This window comes from Gymnoscopelus braueri (assembly GCF_963280865.1).
Source record: "Gymnoscopelus braueri genome assembly, chromosome: 23".
Classification (NCBI taxonomy): Eukaryota; Metazoa; Chordata; class Actinopteri; order Myctophiformes; family Myctophidae; genus Gymnoscopelus; species Gymnoscopelus braueri.
In genome coordinates, this window is record NC_137625.1 from 28,124,910 (window position 1) to 28,150,980 (window position 26,071).

The 26,071-nt window shown below is 42.0% G+C and overlaps 4 protein-coding genes across 4 annotated transcripts in view; all 4 read right to left on the reverse strand.

The window, feature by feature from the left end:
- Positions 1 to 8,355: 8,355 nt before the first annotated feature.
- LOC308079616 (condensin-2 complex subunit H2-like) lies at positions 8,356 to 13,065 on the reverse strand (the record flags this gene model as incomplete). The annotated part of the gene is made up of 5 exons (XM_080421167.1): positions 8,356 to 8,821; positions 9,876 to 10,025; positions 11,174 to 11,275; positions 11,404 to 11,453; positions 13,023 to 13,065. 5 exons carry the CDS (start codon positions 13,063 to 13,065, stop codon positions 8,684 to 8,686), a joined length of 483 nt encoding a protein of 160 aa, XP_080277293.1. The 3' UTR covers positions 8,356 to 8,683.
- A 1,654-nt stretch (positions 13,066 to 14,719) lies between these two features.
- LOC308079617 (condensin-2 complex subunit H2-like) lies at positions 14,720 to 19,769 on the reverse strand (the record flags this gene model as incomplete). Its single annotated transcript, XM_080421168.1, has 6 exons — positions 14,720 to 14,967; positions 16,036 to 16,185; positions 17,361 to 17,462; positions 17,591 to 17,640; positions 19,197 to 19,269; positions 19,692 to 19,769. The coding sequence occupies 6 exons, from the start codon at positions 19,767 to 19,769 to the stop codon at positions 14,830 to 14,832; spliced, it is 591 nt and encodes a 196-aa protein (XP_080277294.1). The 3' UTR covers positions 14,720 to 14,829.
- Positions 19,770 to 20,551: 782 nt separating this feature from the next.
- Positions 20,552 to 26,071, reverse strand: part of LOC308079371 (condensin-2 complex subunit H2-like) — a 31,956-nt gene continuing 26,436 nt past the window's right edge. Inside the window, exon 22 of the transcript XR_013932599.1 lies at positions 20,552 to 20,762. The gene's annotated coding sequence lies outside the window, so the exon portion shown is untranslated. The remainder of the gene's footprint in view (positions 20,763 to 26,071) is intronic.
- On the reverse strand, positions 20,738 to 24,707 carry LOC308079618 (condensin-2 complex subunit H2-like; the record flags this gene model as incomplete). Its single annotated transcript, XM_080421169.1, has 5 exons — positions 20,738 to 21,144; positions 22,200 to 22,349; positions 23,489 to 23,590; positions 23,719 to 23,768; positions 24,668 to 24,707. 5 exons carry the CDS (start codon positions 24,705 to 24,707, stop codon positions 21,007 to 21,009), a joined length of 480 nt encoding a protein of 159 aa, XP_080277295.1. The 3' UTR covers positions 20,738 to 21,006.

The window sequence follows — 26,071 nt, forward strand, 5'->3', positions numbered from 1 at the left end:
TGCATGTCGGGAAACTCGAGCTATTCTAAAAGTGGGATTTTTGCCATCTAGTGGCTCTTCTTTTAAAGGTGTAAAAGGCTGAAATAAAATAATTGTATGTGCACGCTACCCATGCACTCTTCACATTAAATAGCTTGTGCATTTCAAGCTCTTGATAGCAATTGCACTTTACATTTTAAAGTAATGATTCGATTAGATTTGCACTCATATTGATCGATCTTTATAAATGTTTTCCATTTTTATTTTTGTGACACCACTACTATCAGCGACTTTGAGTACCAAGTCAAGCGCTATATAAATTACTATATAAATTGGATGTGTTATTATTATTATAATTATTATTATTAAATGGTGGCATATTATGTACGTGTTTGTTTCCTCAACTTTCTGTCTTTCAGCAGATGTAGAGATTTGAAGGCAATGTTTTAAGACAGGGCAACAGATGCTGGAAATTCACATGTGAAAAAACAGTACCTATGTTATCATTTGGCATTCTCATAAACATTAAATATGTATATAGATTTTGTAAATCGGCGTTTGAACAGCTAAACCTGCCCCGCTCCCAACATTCAGAGAACATCCAGTAAACAACGTTTTTATTTTTATTTCAGGAGTGGAAGAAATCCACCCTGGTAAACTGCAACGAGCTCTCTAAACAAATACAAGGATACTTTTACTATCAGTATACATTGAATTTCACAATTAACAGTAGAAAGGCTCCCAGCGCATTATAGGTATACTGTAGCTGGTTTTGAATGTATTTATTTATAGGCCAAGGACAGTCAAGCAGGGGTGGGCAACTTTGATGGTGGAGAGGGCCACTATATTTCCACACTCACTCTAGAGGGCCACATTGCATATACTGTCGGGCAGAAAATTCTTATCTCCGTATTTTTCGTAAATTAATCCTGTACTTTGCCATTCTGTCACACAAAAGTAGCAAAAATAGCCGATCTACAAGCTCAACTGCGACGCGTTTTAAGCTTGAAGATCTGATATTTTTGAATTGGCATTCTGAAAAGTAACTTTTTATTTAATTTCCAAATGCATTTAGTTATACTTATGTTAACTTTATGAACTTAAATAGAAATACATTGGACATAAAAAAGACACTAGAATTGTAATACTAGTCATTAAACTACTAATATAGACTGAAGTAATTAAAGAATTGTAACAGCTGAAATCAATAATATATCAGTATTATGATAGTAACCTGTGGGCCGCATTAAGTGAAGGTGGGGGCCACATGTGGCCCCCAGGCCGCCAGTTGCCCATGTATGCTGTAGTATGACGAAGTATAGGGCATTCATTTATGGAAAAACATACAAAGTTGAAATATGGAGATATGAGGTTTCTGCCAGTGTCAACACACAATATGGACTAGTATGTAAATATCTGAATCTGTCCCTCATCTGTTTTCCTACATTTAATGCGATTCACCCAGTATCCAGTGGGTGCAGTGAATATAATGAGTGTTGTATTTTGTTCTTTAAGGTACTGGAGCACATCCGTCTGCCTCTCATCAGCCCCTCCTTCCTCCAGGGTGTGATAGAGTGTGTGGATGTGGTGAAGGAATCCCACTGTCAGAGGCTCATCTCTGAGGCTCTGCTGTCCTCTGCTGGCCACAGAGCTCAACCACGCTGGGCCTCAGGTACCAGTGTTGATTTTGACAGAAAAGTTCGATTTAGTCTTTTGAATAAAATGTTATTTAGTTTGTCACATTTTAGTGAGATTTTTTATCTAGTCTTGTATCACAACATCAATGTAGTATATATTATATCTTGCCCAGCCCTAATCATAACCTTTCATCTGCTCACACATGACATACTGTGACTGCCCAGTGTGTGAAGTGATGGTGGTGCTGGGGGTAGAGCTCGTTGAGACAGAGGGTGCAGATGATGTCTTCCTCCGGCTTGAGAGCTTTGATCCCCGGACAAATGAGAGGAGCACTCTGGGACGTCTGCCCTTCACTTATAACCATTTCGATGTGGTTGTGTCAGGTGAGGAGTAGAGCCCGTCCGACATCGGTTTGGCCCATATGTCGTCCATTATTTGACTTAGTAGGGGTGTGGGAAAAATTCGAATCGTGATTTCCATGTTGGACGATTCAGAATCGATTCTTTTTTTTTTGTATAATGACATTTTTGAAAAGTGGCTATTTCTGGGCTGAATTGGGGGGGGAAATAGATTTTAAATCGAAAAAAAAACAACTATTTTTAATCGAATCGTTTTGAATCGGAAAAAAAAGTTTTTGAATCTGAAAAGCATTTTTTAATCAAGAATAGTTTGTTTTGAAAAAATCGGAATCGTAACCCCAACAATCGGAATCGAATCGTGAGATGGCAGAAGATTCACAGCCCTACTTAATTGACGACAACGGTATCGGCAATTATGCCCCGATGTTTAGTTATATCATTTTTAAAAACACAAAGTCGAAGACCTCACAACATGTCGCAAAGCGACACGGATGAACTCGTTTTACTTCTGCTCTCCCACTGTAGGCTCCGATCTATATTTGGCCGGAGGAGAAAAGTATTCGTGTTCAGAGGTCTGTTTTTATGACTTGTGGCACTATGACAGTTCCCGGGACTTATGGTCGGAGATGGCCCCCATGATTGAGTCAAACCATGACTCGGGTAAGACCATTGATGTGCCAGTCAATTGAAATTGATTTTGGAGAGTCAGCATATGGCCACGGTCATCTGGTCTAATCCTGTCTTTTGTTTTGTTGTTGTTTTTTCCTTGCACAACTCCACATGGTTCATAGGCCTGGTGATGCTGGATGACTGTGTGTATGCTGTGCGTGGCTTGGGCAATTCGCGTGTGCTCTCAGTGGCGTGCTACGACCCTGCCGCCAACACCTGGCAGGTCATGAAGACTGTACCGATATATGCCAATGTCTTCCACCCTGCTGTAGTTGCACTAGATGGACTCATCTATGTTATTGGTATGAAACGGGTGTATGTACCAGCAGCAAAGCATAATGGTTAACTGAAAATTTCCTGTGTTATTGTTACGTTTTATTCGCCCACTCCCATTGACAATGAATACAGTTCTGCCATGTGTTCTCCTGGGATCTAGGTGGTACATATTCAGGCCAGGGGTACACGTACAGCCCTCAAACATCTGTATCGACACAAGTTGCTCCTATGAGGATACCGCGTTGGAAAACAGCTGCTTGTGTTCTCAAGGGAAAGATCTACGTTATAGGTATCCTACCTGTTATTAATGGCTATTCGTTCCATAATAGACTCCCTTCAGCTTCAATGAAGTTTGGGCACATATTAGAGCCCACTAACCGTCACTCTCCTGGTAAATTATAGGTGGTATGCTGGAAGATACGGAAGAAAGCGTTGACACGGTGGAGTGCTACAACCCCGAGACCGACCAGTGGACCACGTGTGCCTCCATGAACAAGCGACGCACCTCTCCTGGTGCGGCTGTGGTGGACGGGAAGATATACGTACTAGGAGGGTGTAACTGCCCCTCGGACTTGTAAGTTTGATAATGATGAGACAGTGGCGTTTCAAACAGATGCTGATTTATTTCTTCCGTAGCACTGTGAAAAATATGACAAAAATATACATGAACATCAAGTCACAAAATACAATAGTAAAATTAAACAAACAGTAGACCAAAATAGGCTTAAAATAGACAACAAACTAATAATATACTTCTTAATTTTACAAATGTACCTTCTTGGGACAATAAAACAACACTAGACATGAAATTAACCTTTGTAAACAAAGCCTATGCCTTAAGAAGACATAATACATCTGTTGCATTCATTATGGTTGACATTGTGGTTACATTAAAGTGACAAAAAATGATATTTTTATCTTAAAATAAACATTCTCCTGGTACTCCGTGAAATGTTAAGCTTACAAACCTCATTCCGCCTTCCAAGGGGTGTTAAAACATGAATTAGTACTTACTATAACGAAAAAACATCACATGGATGCACCTGGGACGTATCATCAGTGTTGTAGCCTGGGGTCAACGGGTGTTTCGGGTCTCGCAACATACACCCTCGCCCAGGTGACCCAGCCGAGGTTGATCAATCCCTCGACTTACGTCCCAGGTAGCTAGGTTAAGATTGGATCTTTGAACCCTCACACAAGACTATATTAATTTCATGCACGAGATTCGCACCCCCCCCATACTCGGGAGGGTTGTTTAAGACCCCGATTATCTCTTAGTGTAAGGCCACCTTTATAATCTGTAATTTCTTCAAATGTTTGGCTGTATGCAGAACCGAAGGTTTAGATGATGACAAAACGTCATTACATATTGTGCTAATTGTTTAGGAAACTTACAGGAGTGCTAGTGTGGGTGGCCCCCGTTCACATAGTTTCACAAATCACATATTGGGACTTGGCGAACTAAACTTTAAAATCGTGAGATATTCATGTATGCTTTAATTGATGCAATTGGTCTTGCTTCATTTAATTTCTCCCTTCATTTAGTGAAACCATCGAGCGGTACTGCGACGAGGTGGACTCGTGGGAAATTGTGGGGGAGATTCCCTTCAATTTGTGTAGCTGCAGTCTCAGATGTGTGTCCTTCAGGCGAGGATGGATCCACACACAGCCTACGAATCAGACGCAGTATCTATGAACTGTGGGGAAGATGACAGAGGACTCCTCTAGGGGGGCGCCAAACCTCCCTGTACAACCATCATCCTTCAGTAGCTAATTGTGCCTTCCACTTTACTAATTCATCCAAAGAGTAAGAAAATGAAATGCTATCAGCAAATTGACACTACATCTCCGATTTACACATGGGGCTGTTTCCCGGCACCTCTGGTACACATAAGCAACGTGTTGCATCGTATTTTCTCTTTCTGTTGAAGGGTAGCGTTATCTGTTCTCACTTGTTCGATCAAACAAACTAAATGACACAAACTGATAAAACGAACTGATAAATCCATCTTTTGATGGGGCGTGATGTGCTTCAGTGGGGATATTGAATCGTGTGATTTCCTAATGTAGTTAATTTTTCCTGGGTGGGGGTAGGGGGGTTTTGAATGGGAAGAAATATTCGTGATGGGGAGAATGGTTTTCCCATCGGTAGGCCTACTCTAATATATTAAAATTGGCTTAACCCTTTAAGACAGGGAACGCATCCGTCTCATTTGTGCATTTCTTTGGCCATTCAAAAATAGCAGATATACAAGCTCATAGCGCGGCACCGAGTGCTGCGCTATGAGCGTGTAGATCTGCCATTTTTGAAAGATTGTGAAAATGTGTGCAAATCTTTAAATGTATATTTTTTAAAGCGAACATTTGTAAAGATCATCTAATAAAATGTCAAATTCAGCAACCCATTCATGGCCTCTTTTGGTTTAAAGCATACAGTAGTGATCATGTTGAACCATGTGAAATAAATAATCCCAGTTTGACTGTGCAGAACAAGCTCTCTTCTCTCTTCTGAACTTCGAGAAGGTGTATAGCTGCATGGAGGATGCAAGGGACAATATTAAAACGCTTATATTATCACACTACAGAAAAACAAAGATGTTAGATTAAGTTTCATGGGAAAGGGATTAACCCATTCAATCCGGGAACACATGTCATATATATATATATATATATGCTATGAGCTTATATATATGCATATATACACGTTTTATTGCAGATACTATTCCCCCTATTCTGCTAATTTCCCATTGCTACTGAAAATGGTTTTACCTTTTACCTATAATATTGCCAACTTAATGTTTTGTCTTTACTCTCTCTACTAATGCCTAAATGTCTAAATTGATATGAGCTAGGACAATCAGTTTAATGTATTCAAAATTATAAAGGCATTCACTGCATGTCAATATCAAGTCGCCACTGTTACCCAAAATGTCTGACTGATACCGTTGCTATCAATAACTAGAAAGTACTGTTCCTGAAGAAACAGTGTGGGATCGCTAAGAATGTTGAGTCATAAGAATGGCATTATGCATTATGACGTCACAAAAAGGCATTTCTCCATTGAAATGACCCAAAAAACGGGGGGAATAATAATAAATAGTGAAGATAACAGTGTGATCGCTAAAGCGATCCCACAATAACTAACTTATACCTTTTCAAGAGACCCAAGGATGCTTTACAACATAAAAACAAACTAGCGTCTATGTTGCTATGGCTGCCTCTATAGCTATTCTTTCTGAATACTTCGAGGCATTTCTGGCTTCATGGTCCCCATATTTGGGCATGGCTGACTCATGATGACAATTGTGTCACTGTCAGAAATGTTATAACATACATGGGCAACTGGCGGCCCAGGGGCCACATGCGGGCCCCACCTTCACTTAATGCAGCCCATATCGGATATATTATTGATTTCAGCTGTTACAATTCCAAACATGCAAACATGACCCGCTTTAATTACTTCGGTCTATATTAGTAGCTTAATGACTAGTATTGCAATTCTATTGTCTTTATGTCCATGTATTTCTATTTAAGTTCATAAAGTTAACATAAGTATAACTAAATGCATTTGAAATTAAATAAAAATGTTACTTTTCAGAATTCCAATTCCAAAATAGCAAAAAAGTCAGGATTCCAATTCAAAAATAGCTAAAATAGCAGATCTACAAGGTCAAAACAAGTCTTGAGCTTGTAGATCGGCTATTTTTGTGACATAGAATGGCGAAGTACAGGATTAATTTACGAAAAAAGTTAAAATACGGAGATGAGGTTTCTGCCCGACAGTATATACAATGTGGCCCTCTAGAATGAGCGTGGAAATATAGTGGCCCTCTCCACCATCAACCCACCCCTGGGTTATAAGCTACTGCCGTCCCATGTGAAAGATCAGAATACCAATACGAACCCATGTTTTTTAGAGGAATCACAGTATCACGGTGTAAGACGTCGTCGTTGTGAAGCTTCCTTTGTTTACGCATGTCCAGGAACTGAGTCCAGAGCAGAGGTCCCTGAAGGAGAAAGGGTCATGGGCAACGCTCTCTAATGCAGTGGTTCTCAACCTGTGGGTCGGGACCCCCCACATGATGTTGGGGGGGTCCCCAGATGACAGTGAAGTGGCAATTGAAGGACTTAAGACATTTTTTATACCAAAAAAAAAGAAAAGACCATTACTGCATCAAAAGTAATCAACAAACTATAGAAATGTTGGCCAAATTGTCAAATAATATAAGAGGAAAAATGTGTGAAAATAGCCGATCTACAAGCTCACAACAACACTTGTAGATCAGCTATTTTCACAATATTTATCTGTGGAACGGAGTCAAACTAAATGGGGGTCCCCAGTTCAAATATGATTATTTTGGGGGGTCGCGGCCTGAAAAGGTTGAGAACCACTGCTCTAATGAGGAAAAAAATGTATTGTACGGCATCAGCTTCAAGCAAAGCTTTGCCGAAATGAACCAAGGATCTGGAGAGTGGAAGATGGTGATTGCAGGCATGCTGTTCTCCATTGGCCTGGCCGGTCTGATTGTGTTATGGCAGAGAACGTTTGTGTACAGGCCCGTCGCTCACACCTTCGAGGCAGAGTATAAACAAAGGAGCTGCAGAGAATGCTGGACATGAGGATCAACCCGATCGAGGCTGGACATGAGGATCACCCCGATCTCGGCCAAGTGGGACTATGAGAACAACCGATGAAAGAAAGAAATTGTCTATAGACAACCCTCATAGACAGATGAACCTTGGGACCCGTCACCCTCAACCTTCATGACGTTTAGTCATTGACAAATGGAACATTATACATTAAATAACAGATAATGACTAAAGAAAAGAAAAGCCACAAACACAGGGAATTGTCACTTTTTATTTGGCCTTGCCCATCTTGGGACAAATAAACTTGGAACTATATACATACAACAGTTAAACTGCTATTCATTAGATTGAAAGACACATACAAGACACACCACATTTATAGGAACATATATATAACCACAACAAAAACATGCAATGACGTGTGTTCCATTACAAAGAACGTCAAATGGTCTTTCTCCAAACTCTGAACTTTAAAGGAGAATTCCGCCCGACGTTTTTCGTACCCTATATATGATATCTATGGGGCTAGATCGCATATTTAAAATTGCCATTTTTTTCTGTTTTTATTGTGAGACCTAACGCTGTTATGGACAGAAAACCCTCCACAATGTTTTTGTCCCAAATGGGCCACCGTAGTGTTGACAAAGTGACGTGGATGACATCACGGGTGAAATCTCGTCTTGCGAGATGTCCGGAGAGGCACATCCAACATAAACACTGTGGAGGGTTTTCTGTCCATAAGAACGTTAGATCTCACCCAAAAAATTAAAAGCTATTAAAATACGCAATCTAGTCCCATAGGCTCGGGATTTTTAGCTGCAGTGGACTCGGGATGGAGTTATTATTTCTTTCTACCGTTACCACTCGTCCTAGGATATAATAATATCATATATAAAAAGTAAGAAAAACGTCGGGCGGAATTCTCCTTTAAAATGGTCTTTCTCCAAGGCGCTTTACAACATTCAGTCACTGATGGTAGTGGAAACCGTGCAACGCACAACCTGCTCATCAAGAGCAATGAGGAGGGAAAGTGTCTTGCTCAAGGACACTTTGAACACACAGCCAGGAGGAGGAGGAGCCGTGGGAATCGAACCGGGATCCTTCCGATTCCAAGACAGTCGATCGCAACCCCTCCTCCTGAGCCGCCGCTGCTGCCGCCGCCGCCCCAAGAATCAAACGGCATGATGAGCTGCTTTGAGGTCTTTAAAGCGGTCTGTAGCCCTGTCCGTGGAGAGGAGGGTCAGAGCCATGGTGTCCAGGCTTTCCTCCAGGCCCTCGGCCTGGTCGATCTCCACCGTGCCATCGTTGGCCTGGTAGCGTACAAGAGAAAGAAACAATTCATTCGTCAGGTGTGTGACCAGGTGGTGGAAAAAGTACTCAAATGGTTTTACTTAAGTAAAAGTATTGATACTGCAATGTAGAAGTACTCTGTTATTCCGGAATTCAAAATTTCCTTGAGTGAAAGTACAAAAGTATTGGTATCAAAATGTACTTATAGTACCAAAAGTAGAAAGTACTCATTGTGCAGAATGTCCCATTTCACAAGTTTTCAAATGTATAAAATGTATACAAATCTTTTGAAAATAGCAGATCTACAAGCTCACAATGCGTCGCATCGCGACGTATTGTGAGCTTGTAGATCGGCTATTTTCAAATGGCCGAAATGTATATAGGGCTGAAGTGGTTAATGTATGTTTTGTAATGATGATCAAAAGTAACTAGTAACTAAAGTTTTCAAATAATTGTAGTGGAGTAAAAGTACGATATTTGCCTCTGGGATGTAGTGGAGTAGAAGTAAAAGCACTGAAGATTGGAAAGTGAAGTAAAACATACCTCAAAATTGCACTTAAGTACAGTACTTGAGTACATGCACTTAGTTACTTTACACCACTGGGTGTGACGCACGTCAGTCAGTCCAAAAATCTAAGAGCTCAGCTAAACTCTTTTTTTTCTTTTTTTTTTTAGTAGCCAATAATTTCCCCCCTCTTTTTCTCCCCAATTTAGTCATTATGCCAATTGATTCCTCCCCACACACATTTCTGTGTTGTCACTGCTGTTGTATCCTACTGACTGCCAGTGAGGAGCCCCCACCAGGAGGACGTAGAGCCTTCGTCCTACTCCTCCCGCCCAACACTCCCTGCCGCCCCAGCCCGTAGGAGTACGTGCAATGACCGATCAATCACCCTCCTCCCCGCCCGGCTTCCCTCCCCCGAACACGGGCCAATTGTGTTCGTGTAGACGCTCGAGAAAGCCGGATCACGCGCCACGGTGGATTCGAACCCACAACCTCTGTGGTGGTGGGCAGGGACTTTACCACTGCGCCACCCGAGCGCCTCTGGTGGTTTGAAACATGTGACTGCTCACCAGCTGGAGGGACGCCAGCATGTACTTGCACGCTTCAAAGTTGTCCAGGCCAGACACGATGGAGGCGAAGGACTTCCTGTGGTTCACGCTGTCTAGACTTTCCACGATCCTGTCACCATAGTCGTGGATGTCGAATACTGCACGCGTCTCCTATAGGTAGAGAGAGAAATACAGGCAGAGAGAGAAATAGTATGTGGTTATGTGACAGACAGAGAGAGTGAACCAACAGCAGAGACGGTTGGTCAGAAAGAGTAGAGAGGTGACCATACCCCAGAAGCAAAGATTTTAGTTACAAATGTTACACACACACACACACACACACACACACACACACACACACACACACACACACACACACACACACACACACACACACACACACACACACACACACACACACACCGAGGCACTCGGTGCCACGCTATGAGCTTGTATATCTGCTATTTTTGAATAGCCCAAAGTAATCTAAGAATGACAGAGATGCGTTCCCGGTTTGAATTAACTGTTTTCCAAAGCATACCATGGCATGGTTTGTTTAAAATGATAAGTAAGCTATTGAATTCTGCTAATTTCAGTACGATATTGAAGTCACTGCAAGATGCATTTTAAAGCATGGATTTTAAAAGTAGGGCCAAAAATAGCAACTGGAGAAAAGACTGATTTACAAACCAAAATGTAAACGTGCATGGCACACATAGCTTAGTGACTGTTATATTTTGGCAGCAAAATTATTCTCAATTATTCAGGTTCCCAAGTTCGGTAAGATTTTAATAACTTATAGTATTTGTCTATTGAGGCATTTTATGGATTATGGCAAAAAGAGAATTCATGCACATCCTCATTACATTAGTGTCCTGGTGTTGGACAAAATCAAAAGTTAAGTCCCCACACTGGTTTCTCAGCTCCACTTGTTTATTGCTGTTCACTGTTTCAATCAAAAGATCTCCATTAGGAAATTGATGAAAATTAAAATTTCCTGATGATCTTTTGATAAAGATAAAACTAAATAAGTGGTGCTGAGAACCAGTGTGTATTCTTTTTTAAATGTTTTCTTATTTTTTAAAGATATTTTTAAGGCCTTTTCTGCCTTTAGTTATAGTGGAAAGTGGAGGTGAATAGGAAACGGGGAGAGAGACATAGGGAGCAGTAAAGATCGTCGGGAACGGGACTCGAACACACGATGCACTGTCAGGCTTCTTTAGAGCCTAGGTGCCCGGACCGCCAGGCCACGTTCCGGGCCAATTCTTTTTTTTAAATGTTATGGATTATGTCTGGTGAAGCCTCAGGTAGTGTCGTACCTGCAATTCCAGCACAGGACGGATTTTCTCCTCCCATTCTTCGACTCTGCGCGACAGTGCCGTCTCCTGTGCGTACCCTTGAGAATTTTTGAGGAACTTTTCCTGGAGAAGATTACAGAAGATAGGGTTTAACCATCAAATTCCATGCTGTGTGACTCTTCTTGAAGGATATCGATCAGTCAACGACAACGAGTGGGCTTTGTGCAAGAGACACTGAATGCAATGCATACCACATGTTTCTTCACAAGGTCCTCGTAGCTCAGTCCCTCTGTCTGGCTTGCTGGAAATCAACGGGACAAAACTAAGTTAATCACCGCCAATCGAAAACAGTTAACTCATTCAATCCGGGAACACATCTGTCATTTTAGATTTCTTTGTCGTCTATTCAAAAATAGCAGATGATTGAAAAATCATGTATATTTGTGCAAATATTTGATTTTTTTTTTAGGCTGACATTTGTAACTCAAATGTTTTCTTCTGGGGGGTCCCTGGAACTAAATATGTTACAAATGTTCGCTTTAAAAAAATATGTATTCCAAGATTTGCACAAATTGTCACAATCTTTCAAAAATAGCAAATCTACAAGCTCATGAGCTATGAGCTTGTAATATCTGCTATTTTTGAATAGCCAAAGAAACCTTAAAATGACACAAATGATGCTTTCCCGGTCTTAAAGGGGTAATCAGTGCAAATCACAGTTCAATGAAAGAAGCGAGGCTTAGGCTGCGTGGGAAAATTATTCACCATATCCACACACACACACACACACACACACACACACACACACACACACACACACACACACACACACACACACACACACACACACACCAGAGGTCGCGTTAGTCCGATAATTGCCGGTTTTGACAGATTTTTTTCCGGACATCCTGACCGGTTGATATGACACGGCAGTTCATTAATAATCACCGCAAATTAGGCATATTTCAAATCCTCTGATTTACAAGCTCTCTCTCTCTCTCACGTGCTCGCTCTCTCGCTCTTTCTTTCTCTCTCTCTCTTAACAGCGTGCGTGTGTTTCTGGGAGAGAGAGAGAAAGAGAGATAGAAAATGTCACAGATACTAGGCTACTACAAGGGCACTTGTGAGTAAAGTTGGCAAGTTGCCCTACAGTTTAACAACAGTGCAGGTTGAAGATGAAACATCCAACACAGATGCGTGAATACTCTCCACAATGGCATCGAGGTGAAACACAACGTTAATCATAAAGGTGGACCTATTTTTAACTCTATGAGGTGGACACGTTAAAACGTGACCACTTTGAACTGAATAGCTCTATGAGGAGCCCACAAGATTCTCACAACTCATCAACTTTCCCACGGCTGTCCCAACTAGACGCACGGACGGCATCCACTGTCTAACTATACAGTATAACCTCCTGTGAGTGAGTAGTGGTGGTCTATAATTTATTGCCCTAACAGGTCAGCTGAGCCACGTTATGAAGGATTAATCTGAAATGCCCAATTTTGTGCCATGCCCTTTGATTAGAAACCATTACGCACGCAGCTTGCGCAAATGGTAATGTAGGTAATTAATGTATTTGTGTAAGATGACCCTGCTATATAAAATGTGTATATTATGATGGTTCATGTTTTGCTACTTTTGTGTGACAGACTGGCGAAGTACAGGATTAATTTACGAAAAAAGTTAAAATACGGAGATGAGGTTTCTGCCCGACAGTATATACAATGTGGCCCTCTAGAGTGAGTGTGGAAATATAGTGGCCCTCTCCACCATCAACCCACCCCTAGGTTATAAGCTACTGCCGTCCCATGTGAAAGATCAGAATACCAATACGAACCCATGTTTTTTAGAGGAATTACAGTATCACGGTGTAAGACGACGTTGTTGTGAAGCTTCCTTTGTTTACGCATGTCTAGGAACTGAGTCCAGAGCAGAGGTCCCGGAAAGAGAAAAGGTCATGGGCAACGCCCTCTAATGCAGTGGTTCTCAACCTGTGGGTCGGGACCCCCCACATGATGTTGGGGGGGTCCCCAGATGACAGTGAAGTGGCAATTGAAGGACTTTTAAGACATTTTTTATACCAAAAAAAAAGAAAAGACCATTACTGCATCAAAAGTCAACAAACTATACTATAAAAATGTTGGCCAAATTGTCAAATAATATAAGAGGCAAAATTTGTGAAAATAGCCGATCTACAAGCTCACAACAACACACTTGTAGATCAGCTATTTTCACAATATTTATCTGTGGAACGGAGCCAAACTAAATGGGGGTCCCCAGTTCAAATATGATTATTTTGGGGGGTCGTGGCCTGAAAAGGTTGAGAACCACTGCTCTAATGAGGAAAAAATTGCATTGTACGGCATCAGCTTCAAGCAAAGCTTTCTTTGCCGAAATGAACCAAGGATCTGGAGAGTGGAAGATGGTGATTGCAGGCATGCTGTTCTCCATTGGCCTGGCCGGTCTAATTGTGTTATGGCAGAGAAAGTTTGTGTACAGGCCCGTCGCTCACACCTTCGAGGCAGAGTTTAAACAAAGGAGCTGCAGAGAATGCTGGACATGAGGATCAACCCGATCGAGGGCATCTCGGCCAAGTGGGACTATGAGAACAACCGATGAAAGAAAGAAATTGTCTATAGACAACCCTCATAGACAGATGAACCTTGGGACCCGTCACCCTCAACCTTCATGACGTTTAGTCATTGACAAATGGAACATTATACATTAAATAACAGATAATGACTAAAGAAAAGCCACAAACACAGGGAATTGTCACTTTTTATTTGGCCTTGCCCATCTTGGGACAAATAAACTTGGAACTATATACATACAACAGTTAAACTGCTATTCATTAGATTGAAACTGAAAGACACATACAAGACACACCACATTTATAGGAACATATATATATAACCACAACAAAAACATGCAATGACGTGTGTTCCATTACAAAGAACGTTAAATGGTCTTTCTCCAAACTCTGAACTTTAAAGGAGAATTCCGCCCGACGTTTTTCGTACCCTATATATGATATCTATGGGGCTAGATCGCGTATTTAAAATTGCCTTTTTTTCTCTTTTTTTTAAAGAGCTAACGCTGTTATGGACAGAAAACCCTCCACAATGTTTTTGTCCCAAATGGGCCTCCGTAGTATTGACAAAGTGACGTGGATCGGGTGAAATCTCGTCTTGCGAGACGTCCGGAGAGGCACATCCAACATAAACACTGTGGAGGGTTTTCTGTCCATAAGAACGTTAGATCTCACTCAAAAAATAAAAAGCTATTAAAATACGCAATCTAGTCGCATAGGCTCGGGGTTTTTAGCTGCGGTGGACTCGGGATGGAGTTATTTTTTTCTACCGTTACCACTCGACCTAGAATATAATATCATATATAAAAAGTAAGAAAAACGTCGGGCGGAATTCTCCTTTAAAATGGTCTTTCTCCAAAGCGCTTTACAACATTCACTCACTGATGGTAGTGGAAACCGTGCAACGCACAACCTGCTCATCAAGAGCAATGAGGAGGGAAAGAGTCTTGCTCAAGGACACTTTGAACACACAGCCAGGAGGAGGAGGAGCCGTGGGAATCGAACCGGGATCCTTACGATTCCAAGACAGTCGATCGCAACCCCTCCTCCTGAGCCGCCGCTGCTGCCGCCGCCGCCCCCAGAATCAAACGGCATGATGAGCTGCTTTGAGGTCTTTAAATCGGTCTGTAGCCCTGTCCGTGCTGAGGAGGGTCAGAGCCATGGTGTCCAGGCTTTCCTCCAGGCCCTCGGCCTGGTCGATCTCCACCGTGCCATCGTTGGCCTGGTAGCGTACAAGAGAAAGAAACAATTCATTCGTCAGGTGTGTGACCAGGTGGTGGAAAAAGTACTCAAATGGTTTTACTTAAGTAAAAGTATTGATACTGCAATGTAGCAGTACTCTGTTATTCCGGAATTCAAAATTTCCTTGAGTGAAAGTACAAAAGTATTGGTATCAAAATGTACTTATAGTACCAAAAGTAGAAAGTACTCATTGTGCAGAATGTCCCATTTCACAAGTTTTCAAATGTATAAAATGTATAAAAATCTTTTGAAATTAGCAGATCTACAAGCTCACAATGCGTCGCATCGCGACGTATTGTGAGCTTGTAGATCGGCTATTTTCAAATGGCCGAAATGTATATAGGGCTGAAGTGGTTAATGTATGTTTTGTAATGATGATCAAAAGTAACTAGTAACTAAAGTTTTCAAATAATTGTAGTGGAGTAAAAGTACGATATTTGCCTCTGGGATGTAGTGGAGTAGAAGTAAAAGCACTGAAGATTGGAAAGTGAAGTAAAACATACCTCAAAATTGCACTTAAGTACAGTACTTGAGTACATGCACTTAGTTACTTTACACCACTGGGTGTGACGCACGTCAGTCAGTCCAAAAATCTAAGAGCTCAGCTAAACTCTTTTTTTTTAGTAGCCAATAATTTTCCCCCCCTTTTTCTCCCCAATTTAGTCATTATGCCAATTGATTCCTCCCCACACACATTTCTGTGTTGTCACTGCTGTTAAAATACGTAGGATACTGGCAGTCAGTATCCTACTGACTGCCAGTGAGGAGCCCCCACCAGGAGGACGTAGAGCCTTCGTCCTACTCCTCCCGCCCAACACTCCCTGCCGCCCCAGCCCGTAGGAGTACGTGCAATGACCGATCAATCACCCTCCTCCCCGCCCGGCTTCCCTCCCCCGAACACGGACCAATTGTGTTCGTGTAGACGTTCGAGAAAGCCGGATCACGCGCCACGGTGGATTCAAACCCACAACCTTTGTGGTGGTGGGCAGGGACTTTACCACTGCTCCACCCGAGCGCCTCTGGTGGTTTGAAACATGTGACTGCTCACCAGCTGGAGGGACGCCAGCATGTACTTGCACGCTTCAAAGTTGTCCAGGCCAGACACGATGGAGGCGAAGGACTTCCTGTGGTTCACGCTGTCTAGACTTTCCACGATCCTGTCACCATAGTCGTGGATGTCGAATACTGCACGCGTCTCCTATAGGTAGAGAGAGAAATACAGGCAGAGAGAGAAATAGTATGTGGTTATGTGACAGACAGAGAGAGTGAACCAACAGCAGAGACGGTTGGTCAGAAAGAGTAGAGAGGTGAACATACCCCAGAAGCAAAGATTTTAGTTACAAATGTTCGCCACACACACACACACACACACACACACACACACACACACACACACACACACACACACACACACACACACACACACACACACACACACACACACACACACACACACACACACACACTATATCTGCTATATTTGAATAGCCCAAAGTAATCTAAGAATGACAGAGATGCGTTCCCTGTTTGAATGGGTTAACCCATTGACTACGACTCGCAGTATACTATTACTGCCCAACTGTTTTCCAAAGCATACCATGGCATGGTTTGTTTAAAATGACAAGTAAGCTATTGAATTCTGCTAATTTCAGTACGATATTGAAGTCACTGCAAGATGCATTTTAAAGCATGGATTTTAAAAGTAGGGCCAAAAATAGCAACTGGAGAAAAGACTGATTTACAAACCAAAATGTAAACGTGCATGGCACATAGCTTAGTGACTGTTATATTTTGGCAGCAAAATTATTCTCAATTATTCAGGTTCTCAAGTTCGGTAAGATTTTAATAACTTATAGTATTTGTTTATTGAGGCATTTTATGGATTATGGCAAAAAGAGAATTCATGCACATCCTCATTACATTAGTGTCCTGGTGTTGGACAAAATCAAAAGTTAAGTCCCCACACTGGTTTCTCAGCTCCACTTGTTTATTGCTGTTCACTGTTTCAATCAAAAGATCTCCATTAGGAAATTGATGAAAATTAAAATTTCCTGATGATCTTTTGATAAAGATAAAACTAAATAAGTGGCGCTGAGAACCAGTGTGTATTCTTTTTTAAATGTTTTCTTATTTTTTAAAGATATTTTTAAGGCCTTTTCTGCCTTTAGTTATAGTGGAAAGTGGAGGTGAATAGGAAACGGGGAGAGAGACATAGGGAGCAGTAAAGATCGTCGGGAACGGGACTCGAACACACGATGCACTGTCAGGCTTCTTTAGAGCCTAGGTGCCCGGACCGCCAGGCCACGTTCCGGGCCAATTCTTTTTTTTAAATGTTATGGATTATGTCTGGTGAAGCCTCAGGTAGTGTCGTACCTGCAATTCCAGCACAGGACGGATTTTCTCCTCCCATTCTTCGACTCTGCGCGACAGTGCCGTCTCCTGTGCGTACCCTTGAGAATTTTTGAGGAACTTTTCCTGGAGAAGATTACAGAAGATAGGGTTTAACCATCAAATTCCATGCTGTGTGACTCTTCTTGAAGGATATCGATCAGTCAACGACAACGAGTGGGCTTTGTGCAAGAGACACTGAATGCAATGCATACCACATGTTTCTTCACAAGGTCCTCGTAGCTCAGTCCCTCTGTCTGGCTTGCTGGAAATCAACGGGACAAAACTAAGTTAATCACCGCCAATCGAAAACAGTTAACTCATTCAATCCGGGAACACATCTGTCATTTTAGATTTCTTTGTCGTCTATTCAAAAATAGCAGATGATTGAAAAATCATGTATATTTGTGCAAATATTTGATTTTTTTTTTAGGCTGACATTTGTAACTCAAATGTTTTCTTCTGGGGGGTCCCTGGAACTAAATATGTTACAAATGTTCGCTTTAAAAAAATATGTATTCCAAGATTTGCACAAATTGTCACAATCTTTCAAAAATAGCAAATCTACAAGCTCATGAGCTATGAGCTTGTAATATCTGCTATTTTTGAATAGCCAAAGAAACCTTAAAATGACACAAATGATGCTTTCCCGGTCTTAAAGGGGTAATCAGTGCAAATCACAGTTCAATGAAAGAAGCGAGGCTTAGGCTGCGTGGGAAAATTATTCACCATATCCACACACACACACACACACACACACACACACACACCAGAGGTCGCGTTAGTCCGATAATTGCCGGTTTTGACAGATTTTTTTCCGGACATCCTGACCGGTTGATATGACACGGCAGTTCATTAATAATCACCGCAAATTAGGCATATTTCAAATCCTCTGATTTACAAGCTCTCTCTCTCTCTCTCTCTCTCACTCTCACTCACTCTCTCACGTGCTCGCTCTCTCGCTCTTTCTTTCTCTCTCTCTCTTAACAGCGTGCGTGTGTTTCTGGGAGAGAGAGAGAAAGAGAGATAGAATGTCACAGATACTAGGCTACTACAAGGGCACTTGTGAGTAAAGTTGGCAAGTTGCCCTACAGTTTAACAACAGTGCAGGTTGAAGATGAAATATCCAACACAGATGCGTGAATACTCTCCACAATGGCATCGAGGTGAAACACAACGTTAATCATAAAGGTGGACCTATTTTTAACTCTATGAGTTGGACACGTTAAAACGTGACCACTTTGAACTGAATAGCTCTATGAGGAGCCCACAGGATTCTCACAACTCATCAACTTTCCCACGGCTGTCCCAACTATAGACGCACGGACGGCATCCACTGTCTAACTATACAGTATAACCTCCTGTGAGTGAGTAGTGGTGGTCTATAATTTATTGCCCTAACAGGTCAGCTGAGCCACGTTATGAAGGATTAATCTGAAATGCCCAATTTTGTGCCATGCCCTTTGATTAGAAACCATTACGCACGCAGCTTGCGCAAATGGTAATGTAGGTAATTAATGTATTTGTGTAAGATGACCCTGCTATATAAAATGTGTATATTATAATGGTTCATGTTTTGCTACTTTTGTGTGACATAGACTGGCGAAGTACAGGATTAATTTACGAAAAAAGTTAAAGTACGGAGATGAGGTTTCTGCCCGACAGTAGCCTATATACAATGTGGCCCTCTAGAGTGAGTGTGGAAATATAGTGGCCCTCTCCACCATCAACCCACCCCTGGGTTATAAGCTACTGCCGTCCCATGTGAAAGATCAGAATACCAATACGAACCCATGTTTTTTAGAGGAATCACAGTATCACGGTGTAAGACGACGTTGTTGTGAAGCTTCCTTTGTTTACGCATGTCCAGGAACTGAGTCCAGAGCAGAGGTCCCTGAAAGAGAAAAGGTCATGGGCAACGCCCTCTAATGCAGTGGTTCTCAACCTGTGGGTCGGGACCCCCCACATGATGTTGGGGGGGGTCCAGATGACAGTGAAGTGGCAATTGAAGGACTTTTAAGACATTTTTTATACCAAAAAAAAAGAGAAAAGACCATTACTGCATCAAAAGTCAACAAACTATACTATAAAAATGTTGGCCAAATTGTCAAATAATATAAGAGGCAAAATTTGTGAAAATAGCCGATCTACAAGCTCACAACAACACACTTGTAGATCAGCTATTTTCACAATATTTATCTGTGGAACGGAGCCAAACTAAATGGGGGTCCCCAGTTCAAATATGATTATTTTGGGGGGTTGCGGCCTGAAAAGGTTGAGAACCACTGCTCTAATGAGGAAAAAATTGCATTGTACGGCATCAGCTTCAAGCAAAGCTTTCTTTGCCGAAATGAACCAAGGATCTGGAGAGTGGAAGATGGTGATTGCAGGCATGCTGTTCTCCATTGGCCTGGCCGGTCTAATTGTGTTATGGCAGAGAAAGTTTGTGTACAGGCCCGTCGCTCACACCTTCGAGGCAGAGTTTAAACAAAGGAGCTGCAGAGAATGCTGGACATGAGGATCAACCCGATCGAGGGCATCTCGGCCAAGTGGGACTATGAGAACAACCGATGAAAGAAAGAAATTGTCTATAAACAACCCTCATAGACAGATGAACCTTGGGACCCGTCACCCTCAACCTTCATGACGTTTAGTCATTGACAAATGGAACATTATACATTAAATAACAGATAATGACTAAAGAAAAGAAAAGCCACAAACACAGGGAATTGTCACTTTTTATTTGGCCTTGCCCATCTTGGGACAAATAAACTTGGAACTATATACATACAACAGTTAAACTGCTATTCATTAGATTGAAACTGAAAGACACATACAAGACACACCACATTTATAGGAACATATATATATAACCACAACAAAAACATGCAATGACGTGTGTTCCATTACAAAGAACGTTAAATGGTCTTTCTCCAAACTCTGAACTTTAAAGGAGAATTCCGCCCGACGTTTTTCGTACCCTATATATGATATCTATGGGGCTAGATCGCGTATTTAAAATTGCCTTTTTTTCTCTTTTTTTTTAAGAGCTAACGCTGTTATGGACAGAAAACCCTCCACAATGTTTTTGTCCCAAATGGGCCTCCGTAGTATTGACAAAGTGACGTGGATCGGGTGAAATCTCGTCTTGCGAGACGTCCGGAGAGGCACATCCAACATAAACACTGTGGAGGGTTTTCTGTCCATAAGAACGTTAGATCTCACTAAAAAAATAAAAAGCTATTAAAATACGCAATCTAGTCGCATAGGCTCGGGGTTTTTAGCTGCGGTGGACTCGGGATGGAGTTATTTTTTTCTACCGTTACCACTCGACCTAGGATATAATATCATATATAAAAAGTAAGAAAAACGTCGGGCGGAATTCTCCTTTAAAATGGTCTTTCTCCAAAGCGCTTTACAACATTCACTCACTGATGGTAGTGGAAACCGTGCAACGCACAACCTGCTCATCAAGAGCAATGAGGAGGGAAAGTGTCTTGCTCAAGGACACTTTGAACACACAGCCAGGAGGAGGAGGAGCCGTGGGAATCGAACCGGGATCCTTACGATTCCAAGACAGTCGATCGCAACCCCTCCTCCTGAGCCGCCGCTGCTGCCGCCGCCCCAAGAATCAAACGGCATGATGAGCTGCTTTGAGGTCTTTAAAGCGGTCTGTAGCCCTGTCCGTGGAGAGGAGGGTCAGAGCCATGGTGTCCAGGCTTTCCTCCAGGCCCTCGGCCTGGTCGATCTCCACCGTGCCATCGTTGGCCTGGTAGCGTACAAGAGAAAGAAACAATTCATTCGTCAGGTGTGTGACCAGGTGGTGGAAAAAGTACTCAAATGGTTTTACTTAAGTAAAAGTATTGATACTGCAATGTAGCAGTACTCTGTTATTCCGGAATTCAAAATTTCCTTGAGTGAAAGTACAAAAGTATTGGTATCAAAATGTACTTATAGTACCAAAAGTAGAAAGTACTCATTGTGCAGAATGTCCCATTTCACAAGTTTTCAAATGTATAAAATGTATAAAAATCTTTTGAAAATAGCAGATCTACAAGCTCACAATGCGTCGCATCGCGACGTATTGTGAGCTTGTAGATCGGCTATTTTCAAATGGCCGAAATGTATATAGGGCTGAAGTGGTTAATGTATGTTTTGTAAGGATGATCAAAAGTAACTAGTAACTAAAGTTTTCAAATAATTGTAGTGGAGTAAAAGTACGATATTTGCCTCTGGGATGTAGTGGAGTAGAAGTAAAAGCACTGAAGATTGGAAAGTGAAGTAAAACATACCTCAAAATTGCACTTAAGTACAGTACTTGAGTACATGCACTTAGTTACTTTACACCACTGGGTGTGACGCACGTCAGTCAGTCCAAAAATCTAAGAGCTCAGCTAAACTCTTTTTTTTCTTTTTTTTTTTAGTAGCCAATAATTTCCCCCCTCTTTTTCTCCCCAATTTAGTCATTATGCCAATTGATTCCTCCCCACACACATTTCTGTGTTGTCACTGCTGTTGTATCCTACTGACTGCCAGTGAGGAGCCCCCACCAGGAGGACGTAGAGCCTTCGTCCTACTCCTCCCGCCCAACACTCCCTGCCGCCCCAGCCCGTAGGAGTACGTGCAATGACCGATCAATCACCCTCCTCCCCGCCCGGCTTCCCTCCCCCGAACACGGGCCAATTGTGTTCGTGTAGACGTTCGAGAAAGCCGGATCACGCGCCACGGTGGATTCGAACCCACAACCTCTGTGGTGGTGGGCAGGGACTTTACCACTGCGCCACCCGAGCGCCTCTGGTGGGTTTGAAACATGTGACTGCTCACCAGCTGGAGGGACGCCAGCATGTACTTGCACGCTTCAAAGTTGTCCAGGCCAGACACGATGGAGGCGAAGGACTTCCTGTGGTTCACGCTGTCTAGACTTTCCACGATCCTGTCACCATAGTCGTGGATGTCGAATACTGCACGCGTCTCCTAAAGGTAGAGAGAGAAATACAGGTAGAGAGAGAGAAAGTATGTGGTTATGTGACAGACAGAGAGAGTGAACCAACAGCAGAGACGGTTAATCAGAAAGAGTAGAGAGGTGAACATACAGTACCCCAGAAGCAAAAGATTTTAGTTACAAATGTTCGCCACACACACACACACACACACACACACACACACACACACACACACACACACACACACACACACACACACACACACACGCTATGAGCTTGTATATCTGCTATTTTTGAATAGCCCAAAGTAATCTAAGAATGACAGAGATGCGTTCCCGGTTTGAATGGGTTAACCCATTGACTACGACTCGCAGTATACTATTACTGCCCAACTGTTTTCCAAAGCATACCATGGCATGGTTTGTTTAAAATGACAAGTAAGCTATTGAATTCTGCTCATTTCAGTACGGTATTTAAGTCACTGCAAGATGCATTTTAAAGCATGGATTTTAAAAGTAGGGCCAAAAACTGGAGAAAAGACTGATTTACAAACAAAAATTTTAACGTGCATGGCACACATAGCTTAGTGACTGTTATATTTTGGCAGCAAAATTATTCTCAATTATTCAGGTTCTCAAGTTCGGTAAGATTTTAATAACTTATAGTATTTGTTTATTGAGGCATTTTATGGATTATGGCAAAAAGAGAATTCATGCACATCCTCATTACATTAGTGTCCTGGTGTTGGACAAAATCAAAAGTTGGTTCTCAGCTCCACTTGTTTATTGTCGTTCGCTGTTTCAATCAAAAGATCTCCATTAGGAAATTGATGAAAATTTAAATTTCCTGATGATCTTTTGATAAAGATAAAACTAAATAAGTGGCGCTGAGAACCAGTGTGTATTCTTTTTAAAAAATATCTTATTTTTTAAAGATATTTTTAGGGCCTTTTCTGCCTTTAGTTATAGTGGAAAGTGGAGGTGAACAGGAAACGGGGAGAGAGAGACATAGGGAGCAGTAAAGATCGTCGGGAACGGGACTCGAACACGCGATGCACTGTCAGGCTTCTTTAGAGCCTAGGTGCCCGGACCGCCAGGCCACGTTCCGGGCCAATTCTTTTTTTTTAAATGTTATGGATTATCTCTGGTGAAGCCTCAGGTAGTGTCGTACCTGCAATTCCAGCACAGGACGGATTTTCTCCTCCCATTCTTCGACTCTGCGCGACAGTGCCGTCTCCTGTGCGTACCCTTGAGAATTTTTGAGGAACTTTTCCTGGAGAAGATTACAGAAGATAGGGTTTAACCATCAAATTCCATGCTGTGTGACTCTTCTTGAAGGATATCGATCAGTCAACGACAACGAGTGGGCTTTGTGCCAGAGACACTGAATGCAATGCATACCACATGTTTCTTCACAAGGTCCTCGTAGCTCAGTCCCTCTGTCTGGCTTGCTGGAAATCAACGGGACAAAACTAAGTTAATCACCGCCAATCGAAAACAGTTAACTCATTCAATCCGGGAACACATCTGTCATTTTAGATTTCTTTGTCGTCTATTCAAAAATAGCAGATGATTGAAAAATCATGTATATTTGTGCAAATATTTGATTTTTTTTTAGGCTGACATTTGTAACTCAAATGTTTTCTTCTGGGGGGTCCCTGGAACTAAATATGTTACAAATGTTCGCTTTAAAAAAATATGTATTCCAAGATTTGCACAAATTGTTACAATCTTTCAAAAATAGCAAATCTACAAGCTCATGAGCTATGAGCTTGTAATATCTGCTATTTTTGAATAGCCAAAGAAACCTTAAAATGACACAAATGATGCTTTCCCGGTCTTAAAGGGGTAATCAGTGCAAATCACAGTTCAATGAAAGAAGCGAGGCTTAGGCTGCGTGGGAAAATTATTCACCATATCCACACACACACACACACACACACACACCAGAGGTCGCGTTAGTCCGATAATTGCCGGTTTTGACAGATTTTTTATGACAAAGACCGGAAAAAATTAATCTCTCCGGACATCCTGACCGGTTGATATGACACGGCAGTTCATTAATAATCACCGCAAATTAGGCATATTTCAAATCCTCTGATTTACAAGCTCTCTCTCTCTCTCTCTCTCTCACTCACTCTCTCACGTGCTCGCTCTCTCGCTCTTTCTTTCTCTCTCTCTCTCTTAACAGCGTGCGTGTGTTTCTGGGAGAGAGAGAGAAAGAGAGATAGAATATGTCACAGATACTAGGCTACTACAAGGGCACTTGTGAGTACAGTTGGCAAGTTGCCCTACAGTTTAACAACAGTGCAGGTTGAAGATGAAACATCCAACACAGATGCGTGAATACTCTCCACAATGGCATCGAGGTGAAACACAACGTTAATCATAAAGGTGGACCTATTTTTAACTCTATGAGGTGGTGGACACGTTAAAACGTTACCACTTTGAACTGAATAGCTCTATGAGGAGCCCACAAGATTCTCACAACTCATCAACTTTCCCACGGCTGTCCCAACTAGACGCGCGGACGGCATCCACTGTCTAACTATACAGTATAACCTCCTGTGAGTGAGTAGTGGTGGTCTATAATTTATTGCCCTAACAGGTCAGCTGAGCCACGTTATGAAGGATTCATCTGAAATGCCCAATTTTGTGCCATGCCCTTTGATTAGAAACCATTACGCACGCAGCTTGCGCAAATGGTAATGTAGGTAATTAATGTATTTGTGTAAGATGACCCTGCTATATAAAATGTGTATATTATGATGGTTCATGTTTTGCTACTTTTGTGTGACATAGACTGGCGAAGTACAGGATTAATTTACGAAAAAAGTTAAAATACGGAGATGAGGTTTCTGCCCGACAGTATACACAATGTGGCCCTCTAGAGTGAGTGTGGAAATATAGTGGCCCTCTCCACCATCAACCCACCCCTGGATTATAAGCTACTGCCGTCCCATGTGAAAGATCAGAATACCAATACGAACCCATGTTTTTTAGAGGAATAACAGTATCACGGTGTAAGACGACGTTGTTGTGAAGCTTCCTTTGTTTACGCATGTCCAGGAACTGAGTCCAGAGCAGAGGTCCCTGAAAGAGAAAAGGTCATGGGCAACGCCCTCTAATGCAGTGGTTCTCAACCTGTGGGTCGGGACCCCCCACATGATGTTGGGGGGGTCCCCAGATGACAGTGAAGTGGCAATTGAAGGACTTTTAAGACATTTTTTATACCAAAAAAAGAGAGAAAAGACCATTACTGCATCAAAAGTCAACAAACTATACTATAAAAATGTTGGCCAAATTGTCAAATAATATAAGAGGCAAAATTTGTGAAAATAGCCGATCTACAAGCTCACAACAACACACTTGTAGATCAGTTATTTTCACAATATTTATCTGTGGAACGGAGCCAAACTAAATGGGGGTCCCCAGTTCAAATATGATTATTTTGGGGGGTCGCGGCCTGAAAAGGTTGAGAACCACTGCTCTAATGAGGAAAAAATTGCATTGTACGGCATCAGCTTCAAGCAAAGCTTTCTTTGCCGAAATGAACCAAGGATCTGGAGAGTGGAAGATGGTGATTGCAGGTGTAGCAGGATGGGCGTTGGCTCCCATTCTACCCACGGCCCATCCTCCGCCCACTCATCAGTGGGCTGATTGGCAACAGTATTAAAGCAATGCACCTCCAAACACAGTTAGCTGTCTGTCTCTCCACATTGGTCTGTTACCAGTCCAGGCTGGCCTGCTGTTC